General features: G+C 41.8%; 1 protein-coding gene across 3 annotated transcripts in view; it reads right to left on the bottom strand.

The window, feature by feature from the left end:
- eif4enif1 (eukaryotic translation initiation factor 4E nuclear import factor 1) overlaps positions 1 to 25,597 on the bottom strand; it is a 69,274-nt gene extending 43,677 nt beyond the window's left edge. For 2 of the 3 annotated variants that reach the window (XM_041202259.1, XM_041202260.1), the window contains exons 1-7: positions 25,182 to 25,597; positions 24,558 to 24,672; positions 19,346 to 19,419; positions 17,608 to 17,741; positions 13,074 to 13,363; positions 12,090 to 12,291; positions 1,979 to 2,148 (exon numbers count right to left, since the gene is read on the bottom strand). In XM_041202259.1, the coding sequence (XP_041058193.1) occupies positions 1,979 to 2,148; positions 12,090 to 12,291; positions 13,074 to 13,363; positions 17,608 to 17,741; positions 19,346 to 19,419; positions 24,558 to 24,668 (981 nt within the window). In that variant the 5' untranslated portion in view covers positions 24,669 to 24,672; positions 25,182 to 25,597. The remainder of the gene's footprint in view (positions 1 to 1,978; positions 2,149 to 12,089; positions 12,292 to 13,073; positions 13,364 to 17,607; positions 17,742 to 19,345; positions 19,420 to 24,557; positions 24,673 to 25,181) is intronic. The other variant, XM_041202258.1, reaches the window with a different exon arrangement.
- Between the last annotated feature and the right edge of the window lie 1,756 nt (positions 25,598 to 27,353).

The following is a 27,353-nucleotide window of genomic DNA, read 5'->3' as shown; positions in this document are numbered from 1 at the left end:
GCCAACATCCTGGGTGACCAACTACTTCAGGAGAGATGGGATGATCTGTTTTCTTCCTTCAGTCCTCAGCAAGTGGCTGGACTCACTGCACAGTTTTGCCAATGTTCCAGCTGAGCTTACTAAAGCCTCAGTTACTGAATTTGAACCAACCAACACATTGCTCACTCATGGCTCAAATAGTTCAAATTTTTAAAGCCACAAACACAATTATATCGATTGCAGCTTCTAGCTGGCTTACAAGCCCATCACATCAGCTCACTTAACTTATTGATGTCCTTTCCACTGAGGAGCAAATATACGACCTTGCAAAGCAACAAGGCACAGCAACCCCAGCAAACAGGTCTTTAAAAAAAAATCCTAGCATTTATAATTCATTCCGTTCCCTGTCCCACCCCCACCCCACCATTGGGGATAGCTGTGCCCTCTGGATTTAGTTTCCTAAATCCCTATTACAACCTGCCTTTAAAATCTGAATTTCCACTCTCTATTCATAACATTCCTTTGCTCAGAAGTGAGATATTTCAGTATGGCAAGCAACGAGTAAATAAACAAGTTGTATGAATACTAACTATACACAGTTTAAGCAATTGGGGTATTGAGGAGAGAAAGAAGCAGTTAGTTAATCCAATATCATAAAACATGCTTAGATGACTAAGGCAAAAGAAAGCCCAATCAATCCTATAGTAATGCTGAATCCAAGTCCACAGCTCATTCTCTCTTTTCGCTACTTTTCCAAAAGTATTAAGAAAAAATAATAATGACCAGGACCATCCCTTTTTCATCTCTCCACCTAATACTCCTTCAGCCAGATCAGTACTAACAGCAGCTACATGGTCTGTGACCCAACCTCACCGTCACCCACCATCCCCCACCCCATCCAAACCCCCAAAACCCCAATGGAGTCAAGTTACCCATTAGCCCATTAGTTGCAACAGGTCAAGCAAAAAAGTTAAATGTTTATTACATAATTGCACCAAGTGTTTCAATTAAGCTGATATTTGTAAAAGACCATTTACTTCAAGTGTCTGATAGCCAACAACTCAAAAGCATGTATTTATGGCAAATTACCAATGTTCCTGTAGATTTTAAAATTTAGAAACTCAAAATATTAGCCAGTTCACAGAAAGGGATAAAGTACCGAATTATCAAACAAGCTAGGATGAATTTCAAAGTGGCACTTATAGTCCTTGGAACTTTACAAATAGCTCCAGTACTCATTACAAATAGCAGCATAGGTTAAAATGTTGCATGCTGTGAACAGCCACCACCTTAAATGCACCGGTGTACTTAAGTGTATTTTTACTGTCCAATATACTCACCTGTACCTACATCCAACAAGAGGGTCATCTAAATACTTTTAGGAGGTCCTGTAGACCTTTTAGACAAGTCCAATTGACATTTATAAAGATACTATGCAAAAATCATTACTCCAAAAGGGACATGAATGGTGATTACAGTGAATACATGACCATCCACCCAGAATACCACAAATAATCAAATACCACTGCAATGATAAATAAATCCTCCAAATCAAGGCTGGAACATTCATGGGGCTAAGCAAAAAAAAGAACAGCAATAAGTGCTGACAAGGGGAAAGGTGGTAGGGATGAAATGAAGCATGCCTCGAGGATTAGAGCCTGAAACACTATCTGAATGCTTTGTGGTTGTATATTTTGGAATCCACTATTACCTTACCTTGTGTAATCTTTTAAACAGCTGCAGCATACAGCAAACTCAAATCAATATTCCACCAGGGAGTGAATTGGAAGGGAAAAAGTTTTCAAATGCCAATGTGCATCAGTATTTGCTATGATTGGATGATTTCAAGATGGCAACGTGCAAGATGGTAGTGAGTATCAGTATAACGAGTGTGGGTCATAACTTTTCCCTTGAATCCATTATCCAACCGGTGGTTAGCTACTGGTGGATTAAAATATCATTGCATTCCTCTGCCTCAACACCAGAAGTGTCCTCTTACCGATGCCAGTCCAGGTACACTCTTCTCCATGTTAAAGAACTCATTGAAGTCAAAATCTCCTGGTGTTGATTCAGGTAGAACTGCTTCCTGAGGAACTTCTTGGTCAGCTTCTGTTGTAGGAACTGTGGATGTATCTGCCTCTTGACCACTACCACCATTGCATTCTACACCTAGAAAGATCATCATGAACTTTTAAACATGATTACAATTATATTTTAGGTAATCTAACTCAGAACTGGAACAAAATCATGTAATGCTGGAAGATGCAAGACAATTCCCAAGGCTGCATTTCACCAATGGTGTGGAAGCAAAGCAAAAAAAAAAAAAGTACTCCTGCCCTTTCAGGATTAAGAAATCAGATCCAGTTTTGTCACTTGCTTCATTAGTGATTTGGGTAAGAGTGAAAAAAAAAAACAAAAGCTAGAGTTACTGGAGCCCATTTTGAAAATGACCTTCAATGTTCATTTCTCTTGCACTTAAGCTTCCCCGGTCTAGCAATCTTCAACCCATCCTCCTTTCCAATCTTCAATATTGGCAGTTTCTGTCTCAATGACTAACCCTAGAAGTCAACTCTAACCTCATAACTGTAAAGCAATTTTTCAGATGCAGTTTTTAAAATATCTTTAATTCAACTTCACATGGGGTCTCATCCTCAACCCTTCACTGCTGAGTACGTTTCCAACTACCTGGTCAGATCCTTGCATAGAATCATATAGCACAGAGGGAAGCCATTCAGCCAAGTGTCTATGCCAGCTCCTTGAAGGAGCTGCCAATGGGTACCACTCCTCCACTGTTACCCCATAACCAGGCAAATATCTCCTTTAAATATCAAAGTTATGAGCCCACTCCCACCATCTTTCAGGCAGTGCATTCCAGATGATAACTTGCTAGGCAAGGGAATTCTTTTGCTAATTTCAATGTTCTCAGAGACCATTTTGTCTCTAGAAAATTTCTCATCTACCGAAGCAAAACCTCTCTCATGTCGGCACATAACCCACACCCCCATTTTGTAAATCTCCTTTATGCCCTCCAAGGCCTTGACATCATTCTGTGTGGCTTCAAAAATTGGACCAGAGACTCCAGCAGAAGTCTGATCAAACATTTGTCAATGTTGTTGCTTTCATACTTGTGTGTCTTAAGATTCAACTGTCCTGTCTTATGATTTGCACATGTACAACTTCACATCTACTCCTTCACCCCTGTAAAATGTACTATTTTGTTTATATTGCCCCTCATTCTTCCTAACTTTGAAAATACTTCACTATCCTGGCTGGCTATTGAATATGGCTCTAAACTGCATTATAATGGGTGGGCATGGCCACAGATCAACTCCACTCAATTGTGGATGAGGCTATTAGAATAGTTGGGGGGGGCTTGCACACGCAGTCTGCAGTCTGCTGAAGGAGACAGCTGCAACAAAAGATTGTGGCATCTTTGCCTTTAAGAGCCTGGAGGCTACACAATCTTAAAAGAGCCTTCCAGCCCAGTTCCAAAACTCCAAGACCATCTGTAAAGAAATTGGATCTCCTGGTACAAAGACCACAAGCACCCAAACTTTGTGATCTGCTGAACATTGATCGAGGGAATCCTGCAATAAGCCTGAGAAAAGCCTGAGTTTCTACAGGTATTTAAAAAGGGAGAGTGTAAGTAAACCGAATGTTGGTCCTCTAGAGGGTGAGAGAGTAGAATTAACAGTAGATAAAGAAATGGCAGGTGAAATCAACAAATCTTTTCCTTGCCAAAAACAATTACCTGGAAAAACTTAGCAGGTCCGGCAGCATCGGCGGAGAAGAAAAGAGTTGACGTTTCGACTCCTCATGACCCTTCCAGTAATACCTGCAAATCAGGAGGTGGAGGGGAAGAGGGGAACTTTGCGAAATTACAATCACAGCGAAGCTGTACTGAGTCAACCTGATGGAGCTATAGGCTAAGTCTGTGGGTCAGGATGAGCTTCATCCTAGGGTCTTAAAATTAGGTGGCTAAGATAGTAGATGCGTTGGTGTTAATTTTCCAAAATTTCTTAGATTCTGGAATGGTTCCATCAGATTGGAGTAGCAGCAAATATAACCTCTATTCAAGAAGGGAGGGAGGCAGAAAACAAGAAGCTACAGGCCAGTTAGCTTGAAGTCGGTCGTGGGAAAGTTATTAGAATCAATCATTAAGGAGGTTATAGCTGGGCACTTGGAAGAGCTCAAGGCAATAGGGAAGAGTCAGCATGGTTTCATGAAAGGGAAATCATGTCTAACCAATTTATTGGAGTTCCTTGAAGGACTAACATGAGCTGGATAAAGGGGAACCTGCAGACATGCTGTACTTGGGATTTCCAGGAGGCATTGGTTAAGGCACCACATCAAAAGGTTATTGCAGAAAATAAAAGCTCATGGTGTATTGGGTAACATATTAGCATGAATAGAAAATTGGCTGGCAGGCAGAAAACAGTATGCATAAACGAGTCTTTTCCTGATTGGCAGGATACGACCAGTGGAATCCTACAGGGGTCTGTGCTGGGGCCTCAACATTTCACAATTTATATCTGGATTTAGATAAAGAGAGTGAAGGCATGGTAGCTAAATTTGTAGATGACACAGTTAGGTAGAAAGTATTTTGTGAAGAGGACATAAGGAGGTTGCAGACAGATAAGATGAGTGTGAGTGGGCAAAAATCTGGCAGAGAGCAAAATGTGGGAAAATGTGAAGCTACTCACTTTGGCAGGGAGAATAAAAAAAAAAAGCAGAGTATTATTTAAACCGAGAATGACTGCAGAATTCCAAGAGGCAGGAGGATCGAGATGTTCTAGCGCATGAGTCACAAAAAGTTAATATGCAGGTACAGCAAGTTAAAGGCTAGTGGAATGCTATCCTTTATTACAAGAGGAACCAAACATAACAGTAAGGGTGCTATGCTTCAGTTATACAGGGCATTGGTGAGACCACATCTTGAACAGTGTGCGCAGATTTGGTCTCATTTAAAAGGAAGGATGTAAATGCATTGGAGGCAGTTCAGGGGGTTTACGAGAGTGATACCTGGGATGACTGGGTTGTCTTATGAGGAAAAGTTGAACAGACTGGGCTTGTTTCCACTGGAGTTGAGAAGAGTGAGGGGTGATTTGATTGAAGTACATAAGATCCTGAACAACCTTGACAAGGCAGATGTGGGAAGAATGTTTCCTCTGGTGGGCGAGTCCAGAACTAGGAGGCACTATTTTGAAATTAGGGCTGCCCTTTTAGGACAGAGATTTAAAAATTGAGAGTTATGAGACTTGGGAACTCTGCCTCCAAAGGTGGAGGAGGCAGGGTCATGGAAGATTTGCAAGCCAGGAGGTAGCTAGAGTCTTGTTAGGCAAGCGAACCAAAAGGTTATGGGGTAGATGGGAACATGAAATTCAAAACAAGCCGATCAACCATGATCTTATTGAATGGTGGAGCAAGCTCAAGGGGCTGAACAGCCCACTACTGCTCTTATTCCACAGTTTGCATGTAGGAAAGATGCTCCTTTCTTGGGCTTGCAGTGATTGTTCTGACACAAACTCAAAAACGATGAACTTTTTGGTTTACAATTTCAAATTATACTATTTTCTTTGACTACATTTGTATGGGGGCAATTGACATAGCTGGATTGAATAGGTGAAAAAATGACCGTCTCTATTTATACCCAAGAAAGCTTGCTGCTGTTATTTCTACAATTGACCACGCACGCACGCACACACACAAAGAACAAAATATACCTCCCTCCCCAAAACACCATTATAGACAGCAAGGGAAAGGGTACAAGAGTTTGTTTATTTCTCCTGCCCTGTCTGTAACACATTGCTGTTTATGGGACTTTTCAGTGTTCAAGTTGGCTTCCATGTTTGCCCACAATGATGCTTCGGAAGCACTTTGGGAAGCGCAAAGCATTGGAAAGATGCAAAACAAGTAAAAGCTTTTTAATCCCAAAAGTGAATTACTGTGTTAATTCTATTCATTAGATAACAGCATCACAATTCCATTCAATATGACCACCATTCATTGACCAGCATTAGACAGCAGTGATTGCTGAAAATGAAGGCTAATCTCATGTGTGAAATTGTTCAAGGGAGGGTAGTGCAGTTTTGCCATTAGAAAATGCCTCAATATACTCAACTTGCTACTGAAGACAAGATCTTACTAAGAACCAATAGCGACATCAGGAGGAAAAAATTTCAGAGTGGTTAGGATCTAGAATGCATTATGTGAGTGGTGGAGGCAGGTTCAATCAAGTCATTCGAGGGAACTGGATTATTATTTGTAAAGGAAGAATGTGCAGGGCTACAGGGAGGCACTAGGTAAGTTGCTCCTGTGAAGAGCCAACACAGACAATAGGCTGAATAGCCACCTTCTGTGCTCTAACAATTGTGTTTGTGAACATAGTTCCCTAAAAGCTCAACAGGTTTGCTTAGACCTAGGCTGAAATTCCACTTAGATGAAATGTCATAGACTTGAAACATCAACTCTGTTTTGCCCTCTCCACAGATGTTGCCAGACTGAGCATTGCAATAAAAACAATGTTGGAAGATTTTGCCAGCATCTGAGGTATTTTGCTTTTGTCCAATTTGAACTTCACTGGTCAAGAAGAGAAAAAGCTGTCCATTCTGCTTGATCCCAATTACTGGTCTACTATCTGTGCTGGGAAGTGCTTATGTGCAGAAAATATTGTGCTCATCTCTCGTGGTCAAACAGACAGTTCACATGTCAGTAGTAGCCACTTGAGACAGCAAAACTGGCAACATGTGCAGCCATATCCCCATCAAGAAATCAAACAAGCAGACAGATGTCTCACCATCAGCTTTGAATAGGATTGATGATCCAAACAAAAAGCTGAATCAGATGAAGGATTAATTCAGTAGTGAAGCTGCAAACTCACTTATCCCACATCTGCCCCATGTGGTAAAAACCCCTCAATGCCAATGCTCCATGTTAAGTTAGCAAATAATTAGAACCTCCATTTTCCATCTAGAATTTCTGTAGTGCAAAGCTGAATACATTGGGGTTTTATGTCCTCTCTTCCCTTGCCTGGGCATCAATCCAATGTGTACAAAACCAAATTTGGTAACAAGTATATCAACTCCATTTAAAAAAAATCATATAGCCTCTTACAATTCTTAAATTTCATAGGTGGGTGTAAAGCTTGCATTTATGTATATCTTTTCATGAAAAGATGTATATACAGTATCCACTAACCCTCATTTGCTTTGGACTAACAAGGCAGAGCTCAACACCATAATTTTATAATAGGAACACTGGCTTTCCGGTGTTAAACTGCTCTTGAACTGGCTTCATTTCTACAATTGCAATCTTCATTGCCCAAAACAAAGGTTTAACAAAAAATTAGTTACATTTGTTCACTGCCTCCCAAAAAGTCACTTAAAAAAAGTTGATAATGACCAGCTTTTGTAATGTTGATTGTGGGCAAAACATCGGCCATGCACCAGGTTAACTTCCCTCTTCTTCAAAATAATGCCATGCAATCTTGTGCATCAATTTGAAGGGTCAAAAAGGGCCTCAGTTTAAGTGTCTCATCCAGAAGACAGCACCTCTGAGCGCAGCACTCCCTCAGTACCACATTGGGGTACAAGCTTGATTTTTGTGCTAACGTTCTAGAGTGGAACTTGAACCCAGAATCTTCTGACTCAAGAGGCAACGGTGCTACCACAACTGACTAAAGCATTTTAAAGGCACCAAGAGCATGGTCAAGGTGAGATTTCCCCCAGAGATAAATCCGAGTTGTACAATCAGAGTAGATGAAGTATAACTAATTTCACAGAATGAATTATGCCCCAAGGATGATCCAAGTCTACAGTATGGAAAACATACCATTTGTCCCACCTGGATTATGCTAGTCTTTATACCTCAAGAGGCTCTTCCCACACTAACCCCAGACACTGCACCTGGAGTAGTGTGTAGTTTTGGCCTCCTTGCCCAAGGAAGATTATGCCATCATACAGGGAGTGAAACAAAGCTTAACCAGACTGATCTGGAATGGCAGGATTGTCTTATGAGGTGAGATTGAGACGACTGGGCCTATATTCCTATATTCTCTAAAATAGAGAAGAATGAAGTGATCTCATTGAGATAAAACTTACAAGGCTCAGTGTAGATACAATAAGGATGCACCCCCTGGCTTTGGAGGTGGGGGGGCGGGGGGAAGAGGAGGAGGGGGGAAAAGATCGAGAACCGGGGTACAGTCTCAGGCTAAGAGGCAGACCTTCTAGGACTGAGGAGGAATTTCTTCACTCAGGTGGTGAATCTTTAGAATTTTTTGCCAGAGGGCTGGAGGCTCAGGAGTATGTTCGAGACAGATAGATATCTAGATAAAGGAGTCGTGGGATATAGGGATAGTGCAGTAAAATGGTGTTTAAGGTAGATGGTCAGCCTCACAGAGCAGGCTCAAAGGGCTCACTGGCCTGTGCTTCCTCTATTTCCATAATACCATAAGACATAGGAGAAGGTGGCAGCCATTTGGCTCATTGAGTCTGCTCCGCCATTCAATGAGAAGAACATGTCCTATGCTCCCATCAACATATCCGATTCATTTCTCATGCTTCTACTTAAATGCCACCTTGCCACCCTCAAGTGCTACTACTAGAAGCACTAGGGTGGCAAGGGCACACAAAATAATCTGGGTGGCGGACCTCAATGTCCATCACCAAGAGTGGCTTGGTAGCATGACTGGCTGAAATGGCCAAGTCCAAAAGGACATAAATGCTAGGCTGGACCTGTGGCAGGTGGTGAGGGTACGACAGAAATACCAATTTGACCTTGTTCTCACCATCTACCTGTGGCAGGTGCAACTGCCCACGACAGTATTTATAGCAATAACCCACAAAGTCTTCGTGGAGACAAAGTTCCGTCTTCACATTGAGGGTACCCTCCATTGTGTTATGTGGCACTAACACCGTGCTAAGTGGGATAGATTTTGAACAGGACTAGCAACGCAAAACTGGGCAACCATGGAGGTGTTATGGGCAGTACCAGAATTGTATTCAACCACACAATCTGTAATCTCATGGTCAGGCATATCCCCTATCCATTGCCATCAAGCCAGGTGACCAACCCTGGTTCAATGAGGAGTGCAAGAGAGCATGCCAGGAACAACACCAGATAGACCTAAATATATGGAGGTACCAACCTGGTCAAGCTGCAACACAAGTGCTTGCATGCCAAACAGCATAAGCAGGATGGAGAGAGTGCTAAGCAATCCACAACCCATGGACCAGATCTAAATTCTGCAGTCCTGCTACAACCAGTCATGAGTGGTGGGAGACAATTAAACCATCAACTGGACAACATACACACTGACATATGAATTAGGAGTGGGCCATCTGGCTCCTCAAGCCTGCTCAGCCATTTGATAAGATAGTGGCCAATCCTATTGTGGCCTCTGCTTTACTGTCTACCCTCATACCCTTTGACTCCCTTATCAAAAATCTAATTCAACCCTAAAATATTTAATGACCCTGCCTCCTCTGCCCTCAAATGAGAATTCCACAGACCAAGGTAAACTTCTCATCTCCAGCCTAAATGAGAAGACCCTTTAAAAATAGTGCCAGAGTTCTCATCTGTCCCACAAATGAAACATCTCAACAGCATCCGCTTTGTCAAGTCCCCTCAAGATCTTCTATGATTTAATAAGATCAATTCTAAACTCCAATGGATACAGGCACAAGGTGGTCAACCTTTGCTGACAAGGCAATCCCTTCATCCCAGCAAACAAGTGAACCTTCGCCGAACAGCTTCTAAGTACTCCAGATGTGGTCTCACCAACAGCCCATACAACTGTAGCAAAATAACCCTACTTAAATATTCAATTTTTCTTGCAATAAATGACAAAATTCCACTTGCCTTCATATCTCTTGCTGAACCTGCATGCTAACTTCATGATTCACGTACCAAGACGTCCAGAGAAAGTGCTGCAATCTCTAAATATACTGCTTTTGTATTCTTTCTGCCAGTGGACAAGCTCACATTTTTCCCACATTATACTCCATCTGCCAATTTTTTGCCCACTCACTTGACCTGTCTGTATCCCTTTGCAGACTCATGTCCTCCTTACAGCCCACTATTAAAAACCATACATTCAGACCCTTCAACTAAGTCACTGATATAGATTTTAAAAAAGTGAAGGCCCTAACTGGCTGCTCCACAAAATATCCCCATCCTCAAATGATGGGAGCCCAGCATAGTGCAACAGGCAAGGCTGGAATATTTGTAGCCACCTTCAGCCAGAAGTGCTGAATGGATGATCCATCTGTCTCCTCCCAAGGTCCCCAGCATCACAGGTGCCAGTCTTCAGCCAATTGGATTCACTCCACATGAAATCAAGGGTGGTTGAAGGCACTGGATACTGCAGAGGATATGGGCCCTGACAACATTCCAGCAATACTGAAGGCAAGCACTCCAGAACTAGCTGCACCTGTAGCCAGGCTGCTGTAGTACAGTTACAACACTAGCATCTACCTGGCAATGTAGCAAATTGCCTAAGTACGTCCTGCACACAAAAATCAGGACAAATCCAATCCAGCTAATTACTACCCCACCAATCTACTCTCAATCATCAGTAAAGCAATGGAAGGAGTCATCAATTAGCACTTGCTTACCAATAAGCTGATCTTCAGTTTGGGTCTACCAGGGCCACTCCACTCCTGACCTCACTGGAGCCTTGGTTCAAAGATGAACAAAAAAAAGCTGAATTTGAGTGAGGCAAGGCAAAAGTGGCTGCCCTCGACACCATTTGACTGAGTGTGGCATCAAGGAACCCTAGCAAAACTGAAGTCAATGGGAATCATGGGCAGAAACTCTACACTGGTTGGAGTCATATCTAGCACAAAGGAAAATGGTTGTTGGAGGTCAATCATCTCAGTTCCATGACATTACTGCAGGAATTCTTCACACTAGTGTCCTAGGCCCAACCATCTTCAGCTGCTTCATCAGTGACCTTCCTTCCATCATAGGGTCAGAAATGGGAGATATTCGCTGATGATTGCACAATGTTCAGCACCATTCACAACTCCTCAGAGGCTTGGGTTGAAAAGTGGCAAGTAACATTCATGCCATACAAGGACTGGGCAATAACAATCTCCAACCAGAATCTAACATCTTCCCTTGACATTCACTGGCATTAGCATCGCCAAATTACCCATTATCAAAATTCTGGGGTTGGGGGTGGGTTACGATTGACCAGACAATGGAACTGGACCAGCCATATAAGTACTGCAGCTTCAAGAGCAGGTCAGAGGCTCTGAATCCTGCGGTGCCTAACTCAGTGCCCGAAACCTGTCCACCATCTACAAGGCACAAAAATCAGCGGAGAGATGGAATGCCCTCCACTTGTGTTGGAGCTGTGCTCATCCAGGCAAAAAAACTCCACACTATCCAGGATTGGTTAACGCAACCAGTCTGCTTAATTTGGACTCCTATCCACCACCCTCAAACATTCACTTTCCACCACAGAGAGAGTGTACACCATATACAAGATGCACTGCAGCAACAGCTCACCAAGTTTCCTTCAGCAGCACCTTCTAAATCTGCTATCTCGACCACCCAGAAGGACAAGAGAGCAGATGCATGGGAACACACCACCTGCAAGTTTGCCTCAAAGCCATATCACTGTTCCTTTACTGTCACTGGGTCAAAACCCTGGAGCTCCCTCCTTAACAGCACTTCAGGCCATCAAGTGGTCAGATGGTCCCATGAGAAGCCACATTTATACGTACAACTATTTCCCTATTGTATATTGCTTGTCCAACCTCTTGTCCCGACTCCAGGTGACCACCTTATTTATCATGTTTAGAAGGATCCTTCACCTCACCCTGCCTCACCACAGGCAGCAGTCCCTTCTGCCCCTTAAAGGTAGAAATCTAAGATTCTGGGGATGGAAAAGTGAGATGGTGACCAAATTCTCAGTGGCTATCCAGCCAATTTGCAAATGCTTATCCTTGTAAAAGGAATTTGAGCAAGGGCATGTTAAGTGTCTAATTTATGTAACTGCACGAGTATCAAGAATGTTTAAGAAAAGCCATGTTAAACAAGACTCCATGTATACTCCATTCCAACTTCTAGGTCAAACCCGACTACTCCATAAACAACTAACTTGCCTTCTTTAAGAGTTTCTGATCGCTTCCTCCATCGCTTTGGCCGTCTTGGATCCTCCAATAGTACTTTATCATCAAAGCCAGTCAGCTCGATTGTTTCTGACTGACTAGTGGGACCAGCAGAGAACCATTCTGGCTCCTCTTCAGTGTACGAATCACATCGCCTCCGCTCACCAAAAATGCGTTTACCATCACCATACTCCCTCTACAAAAGAAAGAAAATATTTGTCAGGAGTTAATTTTCTTTGACAGAATTGAGGGCGATAAAGCAAATCACTTAAATAATGAATATTTAAAAATCAGGAACATTTCAATGTCATGTTTACCATTGTTACATGTGGACATTTCAGTTTATAAATTTAAACCTTCAGGGCCAAAATTCAATGGGTTACCATTCTTCACAAACAAAGGCAATTTAATTCAACAGAAGGCACTTCACCCTCAAGTGGGGGCATTGGAATGGCTGCAAGTAATTAAGACACATTGCTTACCCTTCAATATTAGACAGGAATGAAAGTAGCAATTAAATACCAAAAAAACTAAGTCAACTTTAAGTAAACTCTGGTCAATTAACTAGATGTTAACAAGGAGGAAACCAAAAATTGTTAGCTTCCACTTCAATGTTGCTACTCATAGTTCAAACTTACTTTGATGCTCAAAATAGACCAGCAATCCCAAAAAGTAGCTTTAGAAAAAGACAGAGGAACTTTCTTGTTGCCCTCTTAAATACACTCAAGTAATCAACTTTCACATCAGCCTCCAGTCGAAGTCTCAACTGTCATTTAGTCCTATCCTTCTCTAACAGCCATCTCATCCTGACCAGTGGTCATGTCCCATTTCTCCCTCCAATAAACCCAGAGAAATTAATTTTAGTTTGGTAAGTGAACTTGGATCTACATCATTTTTTTAAGCCAATGGCTTATCTTTCCAGTCATAATTTGGAAGATGGCACTCAAAAACCAAGTGAAATCTAGGAACAAATCTAACCCGAAAGCGCTTTTCCTTGTAATCTCGATCTCTTCCCTCTCGCGCATCTCTGTCACGCAAGTCTTTGTCTCGGCCATCTCGATCAAAGTTCCTTGATGTAATTATCCGTCCACTGCCAATTCTCCGCTGGCCCCCCAATCCACGGATATTTTCATTTTCTTTATTTTCCAGTGGGCTTCCAGATCTCCGGGAGTTAGAAGTATTAATCACGTGACAGCCTCCACCAAAGCTCCGACGTTGCGGACTGAGCACAACATCAATATCTTCTTCCTTAATTCTCTCTCGCGGATCTGGAGAGAAGACAAAACTGATCAGTAAGCTTTCATAATAAGGATTCATGGGTTTGAAAATATCCTGCTCAACAAGATGATCAAATTATTTTTGTTTGTTTCCCATTAAGGTGCAACATAGGCTACTGTCACAAGCCCTAGCAACCCTTTGATGTCTCTATCAAAAATGGGCCACTGTATATATGCATCAAGACAATAAAACGTCAGTGCACAATTTGATGTGTGTGGCAGCAGCTAAGATAATCAGGAGCATGAAACAGACCAGTGATCAAACGAGAACTTTATGTCTCTATCGTTTAGTAACAGCACACTACATAATAAACCTGTCAACTTCAGCAAGGATTCAATTGCTGAACTTATGTTCAATGAATGAGCTAGCATTTGCCAGTTCAAGGAAGGACAAAAAGATAAACCAGCCTTTTGTAGGCGAAGTTTTATAATCCTTGAGGTAAAAAGAAAAGCATGGGTTAATCAATGACATCTGGAAATTTGTTAAAGGCAAGCTTTGTTTATTTTATTTGAATTCAATGGAAAAAAGGAACGCAGGAGATGCAAAAGTGACTTACAAAAAAATGATCAAACTTCTCATGGCTTTAAGAAAATTCAGACAAAGGAAAAGGGATTCTAGCAGCATGTATGCAAATTTGGTTCACTGATAAATAGACGTTGCTTAATTAGGAGCTCAAAGCGGTGCATTTCAACGTCAGCCCTTTTTTCCCGTTTTTTGGAATGTTAAGGAGAATGGGACTTGCAGCATAAACCTGAAGTATGACAACAAAGCAAAGATAAATGTAAGATTAAGACTAGATATTGAAATGTCAGACAAGACTGCAAGGAAACACATTTTGGGAGCAAAAGCAAGAGAAAGACAAGGAAGTGGAGGCCATCCATGAGTTCTAATGCATCAAGTGCCCGAAAGTGCAAGTTCAGGTAGTTAAAGACATTGAAAGCCAGGTTTTGGTTTTAGAATCAAGGGCATAAAGTACAAGAATAATGTACCAGTTGCAGTTCAGAGCCTTCCATTATTAAAAAAGGACATGAAAAACTCACATTAAAATCATTGATGGCACCAGGGATTGAAGTTATAAGGATTGAACCAAGGTACTAGGAATGTTAACACAAACATTTGAAGTTGAGACAATTGAACATTTTTAGAAACATTGAAGTTTGTTGGTGAAAATGGCAAGATGGCAGTTAGGGAATTAATGAGAAGGGTGCAAATTTAAAGTTAACAAAAAGTGAGAGGAGTTAGAAAATAATTTGCACAAAGGATTGTTGGTACAAAGAATACAAAATAGTTTTTGCACAGGAGACAGCCATTGATATGTGCGCAAGAGCCAGTCCCACTTTCCTACCCTTTCCCCACAGTCCTGCAAATTCTCTCCAATTCTCCACCAATTCCCTTTACAGGTCACAATTGAATCTGCCCCATCACAAGCAGTGCTTTCCAGGTCCGAAGCAGCTGCTGCGTTAAACATAGCAACTTGTTTGACACTGCCATGGAGTGGCTGAGGCAGAAACCATTAGATCCTTCAAAATAGGAGGCATGCAAAAAAAGGGGAGAGCATAGTAGCATTTGTTTTTGATTACTGAGCCAGCAGAGGTATCATCAAATAGACACTGTTGTAAACTGCTATCACATGCTCAGGACATCCAAAGAACTTGCAAGCAGAGTTCCATTTTGAAATGCAATTCCAAAAAAAGATAAATGTAATATCCAATGTGTACAAAGCAAACAAAAAAAGATTGATGACTATATATTCAAACATAACTGTTCAAGAACAAATGTTGCCAAAGATATTCTAGATATACCAGAATCACCTTGAATGCCTCTTCTAAAAGACATTCAAAAAATGCAGCCACCCTACAACGTACTGCACACTGTATTCAAACTCTGGAGTTAGAGTCAAATGCCATTACCTTTGTGACTCTGCTGATATGAATGGAGCTGACACTTGGCAAAGATCAGGTCACTCTGATCTGAACTAGATGCTTCAGGTGGTCTGAATCAGGCTGTTGCTTCTGTCAGCCACCCGGTTATGGTCAGTGGGAAAACATTTGAAAAGTTCATGCATTTTCTTACATCTCTGTACACTGTACCCTTGACCATTGGGGTAGGTAGGCACCATTAGATATTAATTATAATTATTACCAATAGGTACCATGAGACTGGTAGGCTCCTTGGCACACAGACAATTTTGTGCTATGGGAAAAGTCACCTTCCAGGGTTTACACAGATTTCTGCTAACAACTACCAGCTGTAAGCAAAGACGCATGGGTAACTTTCAAGCTAGACTTAAACCTCTGCTTGACCGGAGCATTACATTTAGCGAATGACAGCTAACTAAATTCTGATCATCAGGATCTTAAAACGTAATTAAACTTCAATCAATCTTTTCACACCATTTTGGATACTGCCAGCTTGTTCTATCACTTGTACGATGAGTGGCCAAAAAAAAAAAAATTGCTGTTCACTGTGGTGAATCTAAGAAGCAGTGTACCAATTTGGAGAAGGTGGTTGCCAAATTGCCCTTTAACAGTGCTGTGGTAGACTGAAGTTTGATCCAAGTATTATTCACACAGTAAATGCCTGCTCTGCAGTCAAGGAGAAAAAGGCAGCAGTGAAACATGTGAATTGTACCGAGGACAAATGCTGTTTGCTGTTAACTAAACTTCAAGTTTGCACTACCTGGTTGCATTTTATACCACATCAGACACCTGCTGAATTTTTCCAGGTAATTCTGTTTTTGTTTTGGATTTCCAGCATGCGCAGTTTTTTGTTTTTAACCCAATTCTGGGTCATCCATCTGATTATATATTCATTGAGTGGTCTGACAAACATGTGGAACAATTATCTGGTATCCCAGATGCTGAAGCACATAAAACAGCTGGAGCCAGAGGACACCAGCTGGAGCCAGAGGACACCAGCTGTGAGGGAGTAAACTTTTACCAATCCCTTGGATGTTCTTTGTATGCACTGTCCCAACTACATGACTGGTGTTGAAAAGCTGCAGCATGAACACTGCTAGTTGGCTTTGTCAACTGTACACCCTGCATTTATTAAATTCACTGACACCTATCAGTTTGTAAGAGATTAATGATGACAAACCACATTGGGACATTGCAAATTAGCAGTGTAACAACTGAGATATGGAGGATCCAAGCAAGCAAGAACTTAAAAGTTCAAGCAGGACAATGCAAACCACTATTTTTAAAATCTGTGCAAGGCCTCTTTTCAAATAGACAGCTTCACAAATTCATTGCCCTAAAACTCCAAAAAAGCAATGAACACAACATTTAAATAAAACAAACTGAAGAATTGCCTTCTGAAGTACAAGGTCTGAAAGTGCAGGACAAAATGACACTGCCAAGGGAAAAGCATGGCTATTTTGAACCTTTTAAATGCATCATAAGACATAATATACAATTGACTTGGAGTCCTTCAAATGCTTAAGTTTTTTTTTAATTTGTTCCTCCGATGTGAAGCTTGGTGATTGGCAAGGTCAACATTTATTGCCCATTCCTAATTACTTGAACTGTGTGACTTGCTAGGCCATTTTAGAAGGCTATTGTTTGCTGTGCATCAGGGCAGTAGATTGCCTCCCCTGAAGGGCAGTGAACCAGATGGGGTTTTTAGGACAATCTGGTAGTTTCATGATTAACAAGACCAGCATTTAACTCCAAATTTAACTAATAAATCAAATCCAAGTTTCTCTAGTTGTCATGGTGAGATTGGAACTCTTCTCTGAAGCATGAGTCCAGGCCACTGGATTTCTGGTCCATTTACATTACCATTATGCCCCCACCCCCATCATGGCTTGACATGTCTGTTGTTTTTACAGACTTACAAACTGAGCCCTGGCAATGGTTTCCATGTGAACATCTGGAGATCACTTTGCCAAGAGCCAAACAGACTATAGTGCACTGGTTCACTCCCAGGAAATGAATGTGTCACAGGGCACAGCTGATATAATTGACCCAAGTATCCCTGGGTAGACACCAGGAACCAGATACCAACATCGTGACAAAGTTCATTGCTATCTTCAGAGAAATCACAAATTCAAGAACCAAGGTTGGCCAGCGATTCATTTCTTCCATATATAGTCTCATTACTCCACCAACTACAAGTTATTGCATAGAAACTTGAAAATTTGTATTAGTTTCCCCAAAAGGTGAAATTTCAGTAATTAAAATACAAACTCAACTCTGCCAAGTGTAGAGATTATGCTTTACACCATTCTCACCTGCAATTCTGCGTTTGAGAACTGCCCTGTCGAGATCCGAAGCATAATCCTTCTTATTTCCATCCGATGGTGAACTCCTGCCTGAACTAGGATACAAGGACGCATGCCACTTCTCAGGGTCCCAGATACCTTCACTATAGAAACCAGAAGCACTAGGTTCATTAACCTGAAAATTGACTTGTTAGTTTTGTACAATGTGAATGGAGGGATTCATTGCTTGGTGTTTTTGACACACCACACCGTGAAGCTAGAATACTAATGTTGCAACGCTGCTCAAAATATATGAAATAATGAATATACTTGATAGGTATCCTCAATTTACATCCTATAGAGTTAAAATACAGAGATGGCCATTTGGTCCATGATGATTGCTCTTTCAAAGAGCTATTCAATGAGTCCACTTGTCAGCTCTGCTCCCAGTGGCAGCCATGCTCTGAAATATTAAGTTGCTTCTTGAAATATTAAGTTTCTTTTTGCAGTTACTATTGAATCTGCTTTCACCACTCTTTTAGGCAGGGCATGCTAGATCACAGTAATCCATGAAAAAGTTCTGTCACATTTGGCTCTTTCAATCACTTCAAATGTGTATCCCTTCCTAACAGCATTATGGGTGTACCTGCAACACATGGTTCAAGGAGGCAGCTCACCACAACCTTCTGAAGGGCAACTAGGGGTGGGTAATAAACACTGGTCCAGCCAGCAAAGCCCACATCCCAAAGAATAAATAAAATCTTGTTACTGATCCTTCTGCCACTTGAAAGTTTTGCCTTACCACTTCAAGACACGATTTTCAATACTTCTAGTAAAATCTCCCTAATCCATTGTCTGATTCAAGGACACCAACTCCACTTTTTCAAATCTCTCCACGTAACAAAACCATAATCCTATTCTCCCAAGGCCTCCTTTCCAAGGCCCAACATTCTTCCTCAAGTGTGGTGCCCAGAAGTGAAAGTGAGACTGTAGCTGGCACCTAAATAGTGCTTTTTTTTAAAAAAAAATCTTCAATTGCTCTCATACCATTTAAAGTTTTTAAAAATCCCAGGATTCACAGTTAACGCTCTGCACCACCTCACTCAACTAGCTCATAAGGACATGACATGGCAGTCTGTTTCTCAAAATTGACAAATCATGTCGTGCTGGGTGATACAAAACTTCCTTCATCGTCTCCCTCCAGAAGAAGGCAGTGACCCAAGACTTAAACTGCCAAAGAGTAGAAGACAGCACAATTCTTTTTCATTATAATGCTTGCATGCTATATTGCTACGAAGCTGACACTAACATGAAAATATTCTGGTCTTGATTCTACACGCTGTACCCCCTCCCCTGTCCAACTGAGAGATTCCACAATTAAGTTAACTTTACAAGTGCTGATCTTGAAATTCTGATTTTGGCATTTGATTTGATTGTTAAAGTGGTGAGTACCTAATGTACAAAGAGCAAACTTTCTAAAGTGAAGCTATTTGAAAAAATGCTGCTCTGAAGATGCTGGCATATACATCTGTTGTTTCAGAAATATGCTCTAGGTGTTGGGCATGTTCAAACAGTTTCAAACCTTTATCTGAATTTCATTAAAGTGCAACCTTTGTCAAATTAATTGAATTAGCAGTTATGTTTACTAGCAAGGAACCATTTCAAACTGACTGAATGCCTCAAGTCTCATTTTCTATTTCATAAAACAATTAGAATCTACTAATCACCAATACTTCAGTAATTAAATTTTTAGTTGACGAATCTTTACCTATCATATTTTTCCAAAAGGCATGCTGGTCTCCGTTTGGCATATGGGTACTCTTTGATTTCTAGTAGTTTTTCCTGCACAACAGAAGAAAATGTTAAAACTACTTTGGAAAGAATCTAAGTGAATGCTTAAATGGCTTGTAGTTGGCAAACATATGCTGACATGGAGATGTTAATGACCACATTAAAAATTTCAGAATGGATACAGTAACAATATGGTTCATATGCAGTCTTGTACTAAGCTTCCACCTCCCCGCTGCCCACCCCACCACCCCCTGTTCAAAACAACAAATTAACACCACCCCTGTGGTACTTCAACTTTTTCACAACATAGCCATAGATCAGTAAAATGCAGGTTCAGTCTAGCAGGTCACAATGCAGTCTCAGCTGATGTTGGCCCATTACAAACACTTCAGGGACATACGTTTTGGCATCTGGTTGGTCCATTCTCTTCTTTGCTCACTATTCTATTAGTTGCAACGGAGTCCATGGACTACTAGCAAGTTGTCTACCACCACTAAGAAGCTCAGATCAGCTGGAGTCTCACCTTTCACATTAATTTGATGCTCAGTATTTTTCTCCAGGATTGGTTCAAACGTGGACAAGAGCTGAACTCCAGAGGTGAAGCGAGAGTGACTGCCCTTGGCATCAAGGCAGCATTTGACTGTGTTGCATCAAGGAGCCCTTGTAAAACTGGAATCAATGGTAATCAGGGGGAAAACACTCCACTGGTTGGAGTCATACCTAGCACAAAGGAAGATGGTTATGGTTGTTGGAGGTCAGTTATCTCAGCTCCAGGACTACTCTGAGGAACTCCTAAAGTGATGAGTTGTGAGCCCAACCATCTTCAGCTGCTTCCTCAGTGGCCTTCCTTCCATCATAAGGTCGGAAGTGGGGATGTTCACTGATGATGTTCAGCACCATTTGAGACTCCTCAGATACTGAAGCAGTCCATGTCCAAATGCAGCAAGACATGGACAATATCCAGGCTTGGGCTGACATGTGGCAAGTAACATTTGTGCCACACAAATACCAGGCAATGACCATCTCCAACAAGAGAGAATTTAACCATCACCCCTTGATGTTCAATGGCATTACCATCACTGAATCCCCCACTATCAACATCCTGGGGGTTACCATTGACCAGAAACTGAACTGGACTAGCCATATAAATACTGTGGCTACAATGGCAGGTCAGAGGCAAGGAACCCTGCAAAAATTAACATCTCCTGACTCCCCAAAGCCTATCCACCATCTACAAGGCACAAATCAGGAGTGTAATGGAATACACTCCACTTGCATAGAAGAGTGCAGCTCCCAACAAGCTTGACACCATCCAGGATAAAGCAGCTTGTTTGGTACCCCATCCACAAACATTCACTCTCCACCAATGCAGTGGCAGCCATGTGTACCATCTACAAGATGCATTGCAGGAACTCACCAAGGTTCCTTTGACAGCACCGTTCAAACCCACAACCACTACGATTTAGAAAGACAAGGACAGCAGATGCATTGGAACACCATCTGGAAATTCCCCTCCAAGCCACTCCATCCTTACTTGGAAATATATTGCCATTCCTCACTCTGGCGGAGCTAAAATCTTGGAACTCCCTCCCTAACAGCACTGTGGATATACCTACATCACATGGACTGTAGCAGTTCAAGAAGGCAGCTCACGACCACCTTCTCTAGGGCAATTAGGCATGGGTGATAAATGCTGGCCTTGCCAGCGACACCAACATCCCATGAACAAATTTTTAAAAATGACACTCAGATGTGAATTTCAGGCTGACACACTCCCCCAACCACCACTACCATCCCCTTCCCCCCCAACCCATGTCAATTCCTACCTCTTATTACTGCTCCATGTACCAAGCAACCCAACACAAAAAACTTTATTTCCAGCCTGCAGCCTGTCAGAATTGAAAAATTGGCAGAGCAGAACCCAGAAAAAACAAACTAGGGAAGAGCCTTCAGAGGTATTTCAGGGGCTAGGAAGTAGAGCTATTCCAAGTTGGCAGGAGCAACTTGGATTGTGGGCTGTAGTTTGGACACTCCTGTCAGAATTGGAGGGGCAGGATTAACTGCAATGGCCACCCCCATTCAATATCCAGTGAACCCTGCTTGGAAAAATGATGTGGGTTGGTGGTCCAACTTCAACATTAGTGTAGCCAAACCCTATCCAACTTGATAACTGAAAACCAACAGTTGCTCCAGAGGATGCAATGCTCAAAAAGCGCTTGGAATGCTGCCAGAGGAATTGTAGGGCGTTCTGGATCCTTCAGTCTGCACAGCATCAGTTTTGAATAAGCCAGAGTATTAAATTTTACTTGAAAATGTTAACAAAGACTTTTCATCTGCATGCAAGATGAGGAATTTTATGTCCTGGCATGAAAGAATCATCCCAATTCACCCTGAGGTTGTCCATTTCAGTTTGAGAAAATCAGGTCGTCACCAATGGCATCTAGACAAGTTGAAAGGGAGAGATTCCATTTTAAACCACTGACTGGGGCAATGAAGCCCACAATAACCTGCTCTGCCTTGAAGCTTTCCCATCCCTCTCCTACGCATCACTACGCAATTGAAAGTGAAGCCCACGCTCCCAACTAGTCCAGGCTCCTGCTGCTCATCTGAAAATTTAGGGGAACAAAATTATACTACATCTGGGTCACCTTGTGACTTGATTTAGTACATTTGGTTTCAAATCTATGACTAGGTTTTTTTCTACAAGAAATCCCACTTGCTCTTCCATCCAGGGTATTCACAGAGAAATGTATAGGGATACTGGTAGTAACTAGATGAATCATACCACAATAAGACCACTTGCTGCACTGCAAGCAAGTGACTTAGTAACAGAGCTCCAAACAGGAAATGCTTAGTCACTTAGCACCAAATGTGGCCTAAAAAAGCAACTGAATTTATACTGAGCAAGATACAGGAAAACACCTCTAGATACCATTATGCAAGATGAAAAAAAAAGTCATTTATAAACATATGGGTAAGCAAGAGTCACCACTGCTTCGTTGAGAGCAAAAGAGTCAGAAATTTTATTTAATTTCCACAATTAAATAATGGAGAGAGGGTTGATGAGGCTCATGCAGATGGTGGTGTACATAGACTTAAGACATGTAATAAAGTGCCATAAAGTAGACTTAGTAAAAAGACTAAGGAGCAGTGGCAACATGAATATGAAACTAGTTATGACAGAAAGCAGAGAGCAGTGACAAACAGTTGTTACAGACTAGAGCAAAGTATATAGTAGCATTCTGAATTCCAGTATTTGGATTACTGCTCTGATATATTCATGACCTGGATGTGGGTACTGGAGTATAATTTCATAGTTAGCAGATGGCATAAAACTCATATGTAGTAATTAATGAAGCGGATAGTAGATGGTGAAATAAGCAGACATGACAGTTGAAATTTAATGCAAAAAAAAAAGCGAGGCAGTAGGTTGAGGAAGGAAGAACATGGAGTGGCAAGATAAACCAAAAGCACAATTTGGTTTCCATTCACCAATTTCTGAAGATGTTAGGACAAGTTGATAAGGCTATTACAGGCATAATAGATGCCTATAACAGATACCAAGAGAACAAAAAGTGAACTAAATTTTGATAAGACACTGGTTATTTCCAATTCTGGGCAACAGAATTTTATTAAAATGGTACCGGGGTGAGGCATTTCAGCTGTGTGTAGACATTGCAGAAGCTGAGATTGTTCTCCTTATGCCATAGAGGATGACAGACTGATTTAATAGAGATGTTCCAAATTATGAAGGTGCTAATATAGATAGGGAGAAACAGGCTCCGCTGGCAGGAGGGTCTGGGCCACAGATTCAAGAGCCAGAAGGTAGAAAGGAGGAATTTTTCTTTGATTAACAGCAATGTTATTATCTGTAAAGCAGAGCCTGAAAAGACAGAAGCTGATTCAATAGTTACCATCAAATGGTAATTCAATGCTTAAGAAAATTTGCAGGCCTATGGAAAAGAGCAGGGAAATGAGACAAATTGGATAGCTTTAAGGCAATGGCCCATATAATCTTTTTCTGTACCACAATCTATTATTCCAGTTTCATGGATTTTGATGTACAGGAGTAATGCTCATAACATATTACTTGTCAAGTAGCATATCGTGGAACAAATGCAAATTATTTCAATGGTGATGCAGCTAATCCCTCACCAAATGATGTCACGAGTTTGCAACACTGCTGACAGTAACTGGCTTTAACAAACACAGCCAAGAAGTGGCCAAGAATAAGACTTGCTCCTAATCATTAGCAATGACACCCCTGGGAAGGTAAACATATGGAGGTGTCAGGTCAGGTTCAGTTGAGCTGCCTCAAGCCTCGTGGAACTAAATCTAAGCTCATACATAAGCAATGAGCATTTAAGTATAGGGGACAACTTTCCACTTTTTCAATGTAATTCTTCAGTTCGCACACAAGAGCCTGTAGGTATTATTTACATCACTAACATTAGTTCAAAAGTGGTTCGGCTTCATACAATCACTGTTGCAGCAGAATAATCAATCTGAACATGCACTTGAGGACCACACAAACTGGTTCCACATTAAAGGCTTATGGCTGCAAATGGCCACAACAGCTTTTGATATAGCTTCTTAAACTGCTGGATCAAAATCCTGGAACTTTCTCCCACACGACACTTTGGTGTACCTGCAGCACATGCGCTGCAGGAGTTCAAGGTGGTAACCTTCACAAAGGCAATTAGGGATGGGTAGTGTTAGCATTACTTTCAATTGTTCTATGTACATCCAGGATGGATATGCACATCCAGGGTGGATATTAAAAGATTCTCATTATACCATCCATTTTACAGTTTGCTGCAGAACAGGGATCCCAGCATCAGATCATACCATAACAGCTATCTCAAGTCAACTATTTAGATTACTTTCAGCTATTAAACTAACTCAGTACAGCTGAGTGGAAACAATTAAGGAAATTCTAATTACACTCTGGCTTGGCTAGGCCCAGCACAGCCACCAAAACAAGCTCTTCAAAATAGTTCCTGATTGAGAGAACTTGTTCTCTGAACCTGATCATCATTCTGATCCATTGTTGCCAAAGCAGAGAATAAAATGTAGGCTCTGATATCATCCATACAGAAAGGTAAAAGCCAAGAGCCATGTCAGTTTCTTGTTACAAATATTAAGCATGGTTAGTCAAGAAAATGTAGCCGCTCCCACATTATACTTACCTTGGAATATCTATATGTTGTTTTCATACCACACATTCTCTGTGGGTCAATTAATGGTTCTCCATTTTCTTCAATCCATTCTTTTTTATCCATGGCTGCCACAAAGGACATAGACCTTTAATCAAAACATTCAAAAGGGAATCAACTGGAGTAGTAAGTTACTGCAATTTAACTTACATTCTGCGATACCAATAAGTTAATCAACTGAAAACACAGATCAGGCAAAAACTAAAACACTACCCAATATTTTTAATAATGTTTTAACTATGATGTTACATTATGGTACAGGTATTATTAAAACCAACCTCACAGGAAACAGGCTTTACTTCACCCAATATGCAAAAGCAGCTACAATCATTCTTCCTTTCAACGAATAAAGCCTTGGCACAGACAAATATAGTCTAACCAAAAAGACAGCGTTAAGCACATATTTGTTCTTACTATACTGAAACAGCCAAGGAAGAATAGGAACAGTTTGCTTAAGCCGGTTCTTTAATTCGAAGTCGATAAAACAATGGATGGGGCTTCATATAAACTAGAGGGTAAAATACAGCTTGAATTACAGGGTACAAAGCTATCGCCTCTGTCACAGCACAGAGCCCACATTACTACCTATCTACATACCTGAAACAGAACAGAGGCTCCCAGTCTTATATACAGACCTCTGGCTGGGGAGGTGAGAGCGGGTGGCAATGGGCTATTTCCTCCCCCACCCCCGTCTGAGAAGGATGGGGTCCGGCCACTCTACCGGTAATCAGGAGTTGCCGGCCGGGAGGAAGGCTGAGCGGCGGCGGCGGCCCGCCGGCTCCGGAGCCTCCCGCAGACCTACTTCCCCAGACACACAAGGAAGAAAGCAACGGCGATGCAGGCGGCGGTGGCACTAACGAGCGGGGAGTGCAGACTTGACAGGCTCCCAGACCGCGGCTCTGATGGGAAGAGCGACACTCGGGACCCCCTGCGCCGGCTAACTAGCCGGCCGGCCGCCACCGAGCCTCGGCAACAGCCACCACCACCGCCGCTCCGATAAGAAGCCGCAGCCGCCTCACACACCCGGATGTACAAACCAACCGCCTGCCTAACCCCCTCCGCCCGACAAAACAATTCAAACCCTCCCCCCCCCCCGCACACACAAAATTAACACACCCAAGACCCACCCCTTCCCCACACGCGTTTCTGTATTTTTTTTTAAACACTTTCAATCGCGCTTTTTAATTTTTTTCTCCAAGAAAAAAGGCGAAAGACCTTCAGGCGCATGGGATTGACGACTATATCGTTTATCACTCAGCCAATCAAAGCCGAGAAGGGGCGGGTCGAACTTGTCAACGTCATCAAACCAATCCCATTCAGTTTTTCCCTGATTGAAAGTGTTGTTAGAAGTGGGCAGCTGCTCTCAAGAGGCTGGCAACTGAGATCCAAATGGGGCAGTCAACAGAATTACATCATCTTTGTTGATCAAGTTTAATTAATGACACATGATGGCCCATGTTCGCTGACATTGTTTATGGTTCATGAAAAGAGAAAATGCTGGAAAAACTCAGCAGATCTGACAGCATCTGTGGAGAGAGAAACAGAGTTAACATTTAACACCTATATGACCCTTCTGAAGATCCAACATCCCCAGAATTTTGCTTTTACTTATTGTTTATGGTTCTCTTTGCTCAAGCACTGTCCCCCTTTCTGCTTCAAATCTGCCAACGTGTTTATATAAACAAAAAAACTGCGGATGCTGGAAATCCAAAACAAAAACAGAATTACCTGGAAAAACTCAGGCCAGACCTGCTGAGTTTTTCCAGGTAATTCTGTTTTTGTTATTGTGTTTATATACCCATGCCCATCTTTTCCAGATGTCCATCATTGAATCACACCACCCAGGATTTCCAGTGATGTGAAAATCACCTGTCACATAACTCAGGAGGCAAACTCTTAAAAATTAAGAGGTTTGTTACAGAACTACTCTGTTTGGTCCCTGAAGGCAGTGTGTTACATGCTGATGTGTGTCCAAGAGTTAGGGATTGAATTAGCATATGGTCCTGTCCCAAAGGTCTAATATCAGATCCCAATGTCTCTGGCCAAGAATGCCTTAAGAACAACTGAGATTGAGTCAGGCCATTGTTCAGGCGTCCAGCAAGCTAAAGTGGACATTTGGCCTTTAGTAGATTAATGAGGAGCCTAAGGCCTGATTTAGAACACCTTAGAACCAGTATGCCCAGACGTTAGGCCAATAGTCTCCTTTCCAACTGGTGGGGGGGTGTGGTTTATGAGCAGGGTGTGGTTTATGAGCCTCCCTTCTTCTCTATTTCCCAATTATAGGCCTCAGGAAATGGCACATGGTACTCAGTACCAGGATTTTCCTGGCTCTTTGTGTGAACCAACCCAGGAGTCTGAGTCTTTTCTCCTCCTCAGGGTCTCTTACCAGCTTTGAGCTGAGTGTCCCAAAACTGCGAATAAATCCTTTCCCTCCAGTTTAAGCACAAGCTTTGGGACCACACCCTTTATCACCCCATAATTCTTGCACATACATCAACATCATCTCAGGCTCCAGATTCAAAGCAATGCGTTTTGGCATGCTACACTTCTAGTTTCCTCTCCAATCTAGGCACATCAGGTGTGCATGAACAGTCCAAAACCAGGTGTGCATGCACAGAAGGACAATTAAAAATGCTAAGTTTTCAGTCCTCTTGCAAGGTTGTGAGGAAGGCTGAATATAGTGAAAAATCACATCTCCAGTGAACAATTCACAAGAGTTAGCATATCAGAGGTTCTGCCCCTACAACAGTACCAATCAACTATTATCAA

This window comes from Carcharodon carcharias, chromosome 13 (genome assembly GCF_017639515.1).
Source record: "Carcharodon carcharias isolate sCarCar2 chromosome 13, sCarCar2.pri, whole genome shotgun sequence".
Lineage (NCBI taxonomy): Eukaryota > Metazoa > Chordata > Chondrichthyes > Lamniformes > Lamnidae > Carcharodon > Carcharodon carcharias.
This window is presented reverse-complemented; position numbering and strand designations above follow the sequence as displayed.